Source organism: Lontra canadensis, unplaced genomic scaffold (genome assembly GCF_010015895.1).
Source record: "Lontra canadensis isolate GAN:19392208 unplaced genomic scaffold, GSC_riverotter_1.0 scaffold53, whole genome shotgun sequence".
Lineage (NCBI taxonomy): Eukaryota > Metazoa > Chordata > Mammalia > Carnivora > Mustelidae > Lontra > Lontra canadensis.
In genome coordinates, this window is record NW_022631047.1 from 2,167,803 (window position 1) to 2,177,744 (window position 9,942).

The 9,942-nt window shown below is 49.2% G+C and overlaps 1 protein-coding gene across 1 annotated transcript in view; it reads left to right on the forward strand.

The window, feature by feature from the left end:
- KIF5A (kinesin family member 5A) overlaps window positions 1-6,788 on the forward strand; it is a 28,247-nt gene extending 21,459 nt beyond the window's left edge. Inside the window, exons 21-29 of the mRNA XM_032874578.1 lie at window positions 145-205; window positions 442-513; window positions 677-781; window positions 3,346-3,562; window positions 3,824-3,977; window positions 4,285-4,367; window positions 4,777-4,804; window positions 5,267-5,381; window positions 6,444-6,788. Coding sequence (XP_032730469.1) covers window positions 145-205; window positions 442-513; window positions 677-781; window positions 3,346-3,562; window positions 3,824-3,977; window positions 4,285-4,367; window positions 4,777-4,804; window positions 5,267-5,345 — 799 coding nt within the window. The 3' untranslated portion in view covers window positions 5,346-5,381; window positions 6,444-6,788. The remainder of the gene's footprint in view (window positions 1-144; window positions 206-441; window positions 514-676; window positions 782-3,345; window positions 3,563-3,823; window positions 3,978-4,284; window positions 4,368-4,776; window positions 4,805-5,266; window positions 5,382-6,443) is intronic.
- Window positions 6,789-9,942: the final 3,154 nt, after the last annotated feature.

Below are 9,942 nucleotides of genomic sequence, written 5' to 3' on the forward strand. Positions count from 1 at the left end.
CTTTTTCTTTTCTAATTTCTGCACAGCAAACATGGGTAACTTGTATAATTAGTTACAACAGAGTCTAGATCAAGGGAATGGAGAGGGAGGAGAGAGGGAGGAAGGAAAGTCCTGAGGGACTCTTGTGTTTTCTTCTTGCCCCAGATTTCTGTACGAGCGACATGAACAGTCCAAGCAGGACCTCAAGGGTCTGGAGGAGACAGTTGTGAGTGGTTTCCCTCTGGGCCAAGTTAACAGGGTGGGGGCTTCATTTCTTTCCCTGATTTCTCCATAACCCCTTTCCTTATACAGACAGAGTCAGTCTGTGGCATAATCAGGACATATCTTTTCCTAAAGGATCAATGACTCACCTGCCCAGATAGACTGATGGTTCCTATAATTTGGGAGCCGAGAGGCTAACCTGGGATTTGGCTATCCCCAACCTGTCATCATTCTTTCCAGGCCCGGGAACTCCAGACCCTCCACAACCTTCGCAAGCTGTTCGTTCAAGACGTCACGACTCGAGTCAAGAAAGTGAGTTCCATCCTTGGAAACTTCCCAGCCCCCGTACTGTCTCCTGCCCACAGCTTTCTCCAACCCCTGTGGCTGCCAGTGGAACTGGCTTGGACTGCTGTGGGTGAGACCTTCTGGCCTTGGGATAGCCACATCTCCCCCCCCCGCCCCCGTCTTTCATCAGAGTGCAGAAATGGAGCCCGAGGACAGTGGGGGGATTCACTCCCAAAAGCAGAAGATTTCCTTTCTTGAGAACAACCTGGAACAGCTTACAAAGGTTCACAAACAGGTAAGAGTAGGGGACAGGGTGAAGAGAACTCTTGAGGCCAGGTGCCTGGGAGACCCAAATCCTTCAAGGTCCCTTGGATTTAGGAAAATCGACTTTTGTATGTTTTCCTTCATTTTCCCTTTTACTTTTCCTGGTAATCCCTTCCTTATCCATGTTTGGTTCCACTTTTGCCCTGGTCTTTGTTCCATCCCTGTTCTCCCCTCTCAAAGCTACCAACCTGCCCCCGTTCAAAGGGAAATGCCCCAGGCCTCTGGATTTGGAGGGAGAGGTTGAAACTGGTAGATGTTTCAGAAGCATGGGCCTGTAACTACAGACGAGGGGTACTGGTCAGGGATGAGGAAAAAGCCAGGGAAGTGGGGCTTTCTCTCATAGAGAGAACTCCATCTGCCCAGGCCTGGGGCAGGCATGCGGGGTAATTAATTTAAAAAGGTGTCCTCCAGATGGCACAACCAGCCCCTGACAGGGGCTGGTTGGAACCCCTTTGTATTAAGTTGCTGCCTCTCTGTCCCCCTCCTTGCTGCTGTGGCTCCTTAGGTGGCTGACTGGGTTTCAAAGGTATGGGGTGGGGAAGTGGAAGGGGCAGTGCAAAGGAGTCAGGACAGGAAATGTTTGGTGCGTACAGGGCAGGAACACCCTCGCCAGCGCCGAATATGTGAGCCTTGAGGACAGGTGCCCCAATGTGTCAACCGGCTCTTCTAACGACACATGAAATAAACCCTGATCTATACTTCATGCCCTTTCTTTCAATCCCACCTGGACATTTGATTTAGATTCATCTTCTCACTAAACTGAAGCTTAAATTTCTCAGCGCAATGCCCAGCATATTTAACAAATACTTGGTACTTTTTTTTTTAAACATATATAATGGGAGGAAAAAAATCCCAGAACTGTGGCCCGGTGATAATCTGCAGGGTATATTTATTTTATTTGGGCCTGCGTAGCACTGCACTACCATCTTTCCCCCTTTGCTCATTATACATATAGCAGTATAACAATGTAACAACATTCCGGAAAAGTTGAAAGTCCAGGGAAGGAACCTTTGTAATCTGTTCTGCCATCCTCTTCTCCTTTCTGTGTTCACTTTCCTTCCCTGTCCAAATGTGTGTCATGTTGCTTGTTCTTCCCCAATATTTTTAGTGTGGTAAAATACACATAAAATTTGCCACCAGAACGATCTTTAACTTCAGTGGTATTAAATGCATTCCTACTTTTGTGTGACTCCCCCACTGTCCTTCCCCACCCCTGTCATCTTGTAAAACCGCACCTCTATACCCACTGTGCAGTAACTCCCATTCCCCCTCCCTCCCAGCCCCTGGCAACCACCATTCTTCTTTTGTTCTCTATGATTCTGACTCCTCAAAGTACCTCATATAAGTGGAAGCCTGCAGGGTTTGTCCTGGGGCTGGCCTATTGCACTTAGCATCACACCCTCCAGGCTTATCCACAGTGAAGTGTGTGTCTGGAAACCATGGGCTGTTTCCTTTTTCCTCACTGAAGCCACTGCTTCTCTCTGTGCAAAGTCCCAAACACCAAAAACAACTCATCTCAATGATGGAGGACTCCTCACAATGTCCTACTTCAGCAGACACAAGACTAGATAGGGAAATGAAGGAGATGTAGAAACTTACACAGAATCTTAAATAGCCAGGCCTTGAGCCCTATTCCTAACTAAGCTGGACTCTTATCACAGCAAACCATTGTTTGTAATCTTTAAGTTGTCCAAAGTGGAAGGGGCACAGACTTATTTTCAAGCTCTGCCCTTTCTCCTGTGTTATATGCTCTACCAGTTCACCTGGTATCTTTCAAGGCCGGCTCCCACAGGCTGGAGGGCCCCCCATTATTGTGTGCAACCCTATAAAAAAGATCAGGAAGTCTTCTCTGGCTGCAAGGTGGTTGCTTAAATTAAATGGGGGAGGGACAGTCCGGGAAATCCTTGAATGTGAAGGTAATGAGCCCAAATGTTTGTGAGCCCTCAAACATTTTCTTTCCTTCCTATGGGGTGCTGTGTGAATGTGTGCCGGTGGGGGGTGAGGCGGGGGCTCCCACGTTCCAGCTTCTGCTTTGCACTGCACCTAACTTGCACTCAAAACCATACGCATCTTCCAGACAGTGCTTCAGTGCTTCATCTCCTGCTGCCCGCCCTATGCATGCCGACAAAGCCATCTCTGGGTGAGGGCTGCCTCACCCCCATGGTCGCCTTGGGGCTGTTGGTCTGGCGCAGGCTGTGAGGTCTGGGGGCGTGGGTATCGAGGCCAGGAAAAGACTGGACAGGGCACTGTCACAAGAGTTTGGGGCTGCGGTGGAGCTGACACATTTTGCTGCTCAGAAAATGATGTAACTTTTTCATGCCTGACCACTTTGCTCCGGGAGGAGGAAAGAGCAGGCCAGAGGAGCAATTAGGTAAAGGCAACGAGGCATTTTGAGGAAAGAGCGCGGTCTCCATCTTCTCTGATTTGATTTCTCTTTATTCTGTCTCCCTGCCCTGCACCCCTGTGCCCCTACTGCTGGCTCTCTCTTGGGTCACTGGCTTTGCCTTGGCCTCTTCCCTCGGGCTTACCCCACAGCTGGTACGTGACAATGCAGATCTGCGTTGTGAGCTTCCTAAATTGGAAAAACGACTTAGGGCTACGGCTGAGAGAGTTAAGGCCCTGGAGGGTGCACTGAAGGAGGCCAAGGAGGGCGCCATGAAGGACAAGCGCCGGTACCAGCAGGAGGTGGACCGCATCAAGGAGGCCGTCCGGTACAAGAGCTCCGGCAAGCGGGGCCACTCTGCTCAGATCGGTGAGTGGGGGTAAGAGGCTGTAGATGAGGTGGGATTACCTCGGGGGGAGATCAGCACACTCCTAAGTGTTAGGCAACTAGATGCTTGCTTTTTCTCCTACCTCCCCCTGAGGACCACCCCACTACCATCCCCCCAAAAGTGTATAAAAGTAAGAGTGAGGTCATGAGCAGCTCGGTCCAGCTCCAGCTCCGTGACTTCCGGGACTGGGGCAACTGCAAGGAAGCAGCGTCCTCACGGTCATTTTCCTTGCTTTACCACAGCCAAACCTGTCCGGCCCGGCCACTATCCAGCGTCTTCACCCACCAACCCCTGTGGCACCCGGAGCCCTGAGTGCATCAGTTACACCAACAGCCTCTTCCAGAACTACCAGAATCTGTACCTGCAGGCTGCGCCCAGCTCCACCTCGGACATGTAGTGAGTGGCCCGGGCGTGGGCTGGAGTCCCCACCCAAGGCTCTCTGCTCTCCATAAGGCATAAGTTGGGTCAATTTTTGGCTGACACTTAATTCCTTTCCTAAGTAGCTTCATTTCGAACCCTTTCTCACCTTCACACTTACAGTTAGAAGGTGGGCATTGCCCTCTCAGCCTGTGGCCCTGTTTGTTGCCCTGTGTTCTCTGGGGATGGGAGGGGAGTATGGCTCCCTCCTTTTGGGGATTCTGGGTCCTATGGGTCCTTGAGGGTGGGTGCCAGAGGCAGCATCTCTCTCCTCTGCTCCATCCAGCTTTGCAAACTCCTGTACCAGCAGTGCGGCCCCACCTTCTGGCGGGCCCCTGGCTTCCTACCAGAAGGCCAACATGGACAATGGTGAGTGAAAAAGATGGGTGACCAGCCTTTGGGATCCCCAGGGCAAGTTGAAAAGTAGAAGAAAAGTCAGTGACGCTGTACCTACAGCTTGAACAAGGCCCATCACTTCAGGATCTTGGACCTTAGAAGTGGATTCCTCCTATTGCCGTGCCTGTCCCCACCCTCCCCTCCCTTTCCCCTTCTCCTTTCCTTCAGAAGGGATCAGGGAGAACTTTCTCAAAACAAAATGAGCAGGCAGCTTGGGGTAGTTGAAAATAAAGAGCCACAGACCCAGGTGGCAGCTATACTCTAAAGTCTTGCCTTTTTCTCTAATTGGTCAGGATGAGAGAGGGCTTGGGGAGATGGCTTCTAACATGCCATATCCTTTTTTCTTCTCCTAATCCTGTGTTCTCGATGATGATGCCTTCAGGAAATGCCACAGATATCAATGACAACAGGTACACCAGTCGCTGTTGCTCTTGAGTTCTCTGGGTGGGACCCAAAGAAATGATTAAATTTCCCCTGTGCCCTACTTAGAGGTTCTCTGGAGCCTGCAGGGAAAGGAGGGAATGAGAACCATCCTCTCCATCACCGGGTTGTCCCAAGGATCTACTCATTCCCTGCCTCTTGGTGCAGAGAGCACATCCCCTCCTCCAATCCCACCTGGGGCGTCTACCCACTCTGTTTTGGGGTCTGGGGGAATGGCATGGCCATCTGATGACCTGGCTTTCTCTCCTTCCTTTGGGAACTCTGTGACCTTGGGCGAGTTGGATCCATCTCTCCACCTTCGGTTTTCCTTGTATTCCTGTAAACCCCAAGTAGTCCCTGCCTTTTGTTGTCTCATAGGGATGCTATGAGAACACAATGACAGGAATGTTTTCCTTTATATGGAGCTGACTGTGCTGGGTCTGTTCTTCTAGGAGTGACCTGCCATGCGGCTATGAGGCTGAGGAGCAGGCCAAGCTTTTCCCTCTCCACCAAGAGACGGCAGCCAGCTAATCTCCCTCAAGGACTGCCGCAAACCTGCACTTTCAGGTAGCTTCAGGCTGCTTCCTCTGACCAGCCTCCGGTTGCCTCCTGTCTTGCCCTCCGCCTCTGTGTTTCTCCTGTTTTCTGTCATCATCTCAAAACTTTTACTATATAGTTGTCCCTCAGCTCCTACTTTCCGTGCCTGGGAGATGCGTCCTTACTGACCCCCAGGCTCTGGACACTGACCTCCCCTCCCCCGCGGATGCTTCCCTTTTGGCCAAAGCAGTAGCCACAGTACTGCCTTTCTGCCACTAGGGGTCACTGCCACACGTCAAAAAGAGTGAGCAGAGGCGGGGCCGGTCTAGAGCCACACCCAGGTTGGGGAATGTAGGGGATATTAGGAGATCTTGGGAGAGATCAGCTCAACCCCCTCTCTACCTCCACCCTAAAATAATTTTGGATGGATAGGTATTTTCTTAACCAACTTGCCTCCAGTAAAGGAGGTGTTGTCTTCATTCCTGTACCTGTGTCCCATACATCTCATAACTGTGTAGGTCACCCAGAAGCATTAGGAAATGCCCCAGGAGTGCTAACTTTTTGTCTCCACACTGCAGCATCAGCACCCCCTGCCACCTTGCTCGGCAGACGCAGAAAATAGCTGTGTCTCCCCTCTCAGACCCCTTATCCCACCTCTGTCCCCAGGTCCTCTCTTCCAGTAGGTCAGGCGCCTTCCTGGTGTCTGTTTGTCCCCAGGCTTCTCGCTTGAGGGCCCAGAGCTGGACACTAGGAGCCTTTCTTATTGTCCCCTTTGCATCTCTGGAGACCTAGAAATGAGAGAATATGGTCGGTTGCTTGCTGGGCTGCGTCCAAGCCAATCCCTCTCTGGGGCTTTCCGGGATGGTAGGCCAGACACCCACAGGCAGAAAGGCATGAAGAGCGAAGAAAGAGGGGTGGGGAAGAAAGAGGAAGGGCTGGGGTAGAGGAGCAGGCGCTCGGAGAGCGGTGTCCAGTTGTTGGTAGTAAAGGAACAAGACCGTAAACCAAAGTTTGTACAAATGCCACCCTGTTCCTGTTGAGTGGCTGGGCGAGAAGGTGGTCCCTCACAAGCTCTTTCTCTTTCTTCCCCAGTTTCTAAGAGGGACTGAGGCCTCTCCTCTCAGCATGCTGCAAACCTGTGGTCTGTGACACTAACAACTCCTTCCCAACCCTCGTTGTTCAACTGTACTGTTTGATGTCTTCTCTTACTCTGTATCCCTTTGTACTCTATATCTATATATCAAAAGCTGCTGCTATGTCTCTCTCTTCTCTCTGTCTTACTCTCTAAGTATCTAATGATGTATTTAGCAATTTCTAAGCATAGTATACTCTCCTCATGTGGGGCAATAGGGAGGAGGGTGAATGTTTCTTCTTTCAAACATGCGTCTCTCACACTGAGTGGTGTTAGTCATGGAGATGATAAAAGGAAAAATGGGAGCTAGAGGGCTGTGATCCTTCACACGCATGTACACACAATGTGCACACATTCATACACACACACGCGCGCACACAAAGCCTTAAGCAGAAGAATGTCTTAGCATCATAAGAAGATACAGAAATAGACTCCTCCCCCCTCCTCTTTCACAGACAGCACAGGGGAGGGTAACATGGAAGAACTGCTAAATCACGCATAGAATTTTCTTCATATATCCCTCAACTGAACCGAGGGAGTCTGGGTGTGCAACTCCACCCTCCAAAGTCAACCTTTTGCCTTCCTCTTCCTGTGCCCTGATCCCCCGCCCCAATGACCGAGGACATGGATTATTCCAGGGACCATTTCCATTTTTCCTCAAAACTCCTTTTGATATTCTCTGCCCCAGAACTCATGAACAGAACCTAGAGTTGCTTTAAAATATTTTGAAAATTTGAGGAGGCAGACCCTTCCCAAGGGTCTGTCAATGGCTGCTCATCTATCAGGTGATAGTTGTAGGCAAGGGTAGTCAGCTGATTGCTTCTTTCGGTTCGGGGATGAACAGGCTGGGAAATTCCAAGTATTTTTGCCACAGCGATGAGCTGGATTCCTTTCTCTGTCCCATATTGGGCTGCATGTTCTTCCCATCTCCATCTTTTGGTTTGGGACCTTCCAGTTCATTGGCGAAATATCGATCTCAAGATGTCTTCCTTTCAGGCTGGAGCCTGACTTTTCCCCATTACGCATAAAAAACAAATTTTGTTTGACAGAATTCCTTTGATAATGTCTCCATCTGGTTTTAAGTGCACTTTAAAGAAAGGGGCAGAGCAGAGTTTCCAGACTGGGGGAGGGTGGTGAGAGGAGAGCTCTCTCCCCACCAGCACTGCCCCATGTAATTGATAGGACTGTTACTTTGGTTTCAGACATCCTTTCCTTCCACATGGTGCTAAGGTGGTTTTCTAGGTAACTACAGGGATGGAGAGTGGAGGTCAAAATCAAGAAAGTCCAAGTCAAGAAAGTCTGGTGTCCCCATACCCAGTCTTACATAGGATGGAAGAACAGGATCCCCCAGCAGCAGGGCAACCATCACCTAGCTTCGAAGGCAGGAAAGAAAGTTCGGGGTGAGTGCTAGCTTATAAATACAGGCTGTATTGGCCTGGGACTCCTTCAAGGGGAAAAGTTCCTTCTTCCTTTACCTATTGGGCCCCTCTTAGCAATTATGGAAAAATGCAGGGAAAAAAATCGACCAGAAGGATGTAGAGTAAATCCAAGGCAGCGATATTCAAACCTTTTTAAAAGTAAATCTTATATAGAATCCTGATAGAAAAAAATAACCCAAAGTGACGCAGACCTGAGCAGTTTACATTTTCTTTATTTGCTGGAAAAATGCTTCATTAGTGGAGGAGCTCTTGAATGGTCCTAAGAGTTCAGAACCCGAGGGCTCTGTACAGTAGTTTGCAAACCACAGCTCTGAGGGAAAGGGGTTCACCTTGGCTCCCCTGCCCCAAGCCCCTAATCAGAGCAGAGAGGGAAAGGCCCAATGGGAGAAGGAGGAAGACGCCTGTGCCCCTGTAGACTTGAGCTAAGATTTGCCAACAGGGCACCTGAGAAGCCAGTGGGCTTTAGGTAATCTTGCCACCAAATGATTCTTTTAAAACACATAAGAGAACGTGAAGGTGTCGGGCAGATGAGGAGAGAGATGTAAGGGGAATCTAATTCACTTACATAAATAAGAACACACACACAAGGCCTTCACCAGAAACTTCACTCTACATCCCCCCCACCCCAGCATCCCTTTCCAGAGAGCCAGGGTCACCCCCAGGGGCACCTGGTCTGCCCACTCACATCTGCCAAAATGTTGCATGCCAGCGTGGAAGACAAACCAAACCGCACAAACCCCAGTGTGTATCTACTTGATGTACATAGATACCTTGAAAATAAAATAAGTGCAATGATGACTCTGTGGTGTTGTCAATCTTTATCCCTCCCCAGTCCCGCTCCCTTACTTGCATTTGATAGTGTGGTACATACCCTTCCAGATGTTCTTCTATATATTTACACGTTTGTTTGTCCCCCCCACACTGGACAATTTATTCTAGAGATATTTTCATGTCATTATACATAGATATACTTCATTAAAATAGGGGCGCCTGGGCGGCTCAATGGATTAAGCATCTGATTCTTGATTTTGGTTCTGGTCATGATCTCAAGGTCGTGGGATAGAGCCTGTGTTGGTCTGCGCTCAGCATGGAGTCTAAGAGATTCCCTCCCTCTGCCCCTCCCCTGCTTGCATACTCTCTCACACTCTCAAAAAGTAAATAAATGAATCTTTAAAAAATTTACCTCATTAAAATATAGATATAATTTTTTATAAACTTATCCTATTATTTAACCATTCTACTACTGGTAGACATCAATCTAGGTTGTTGTTGTTGTTTTAAGATTTTATTTATTTACTTGACAGAGACACAGCAAGAGAGGGAACACAAGCAGGAGAAGTGGGAGAGGGAGAAGCAGGCTCCCTGAGGAGCAGGGAGCCCAATGCAGGGCTCCATCCCAGGACCCTGGGATGATGACCTGAACCAAAGGCAGGTGCTTAACGACCACCCAGGCACCCCTAGGTTGTAATTTTTAACAAAAAATGGTATCCCATTCTCTTCATTTTGTCCCCCAGACCACCACCTCAGTCCCAGTGACAATTCTGTCCTCCAGTGGGATTCCATTGCTTCTTTGCCAATAGCTCAGTTCTCTTGTCCCAAGATGGTCTACCACATTCACCCTTCTAACCCCTACCATTTTATTTTTTAATTTTATTTTATTATTTTAATTTATTTTATTTTATTTTAAAGTAGGCAACTGGTATGCCCAATGTGGGGTGTGAACTCATGACCCAGAGATCAAGAGGCACGTGCTCTTCCAACTGAGCCAGTTAAGCACCCCCTGGCCCCCATTTTAGAGCATACCCTTATGTGTCCTCTTGGCTCATACCTTGGAGCTTCTGAGATGAATGGAGAAAAGTGCATGACCAAAACACTGGGGCAACTGAAAGCCTAGGAAGTTAACTGGCTCTTTGGTGTTGCTCCCGCTTCTGTATATCCCTCTGGTTTCCTCCCTTGCCTCCCAGAGCAGCTGATCAAAACTCCTCCAGATCCCTTCTCACCTCCTCTCCCAGGCAAACAA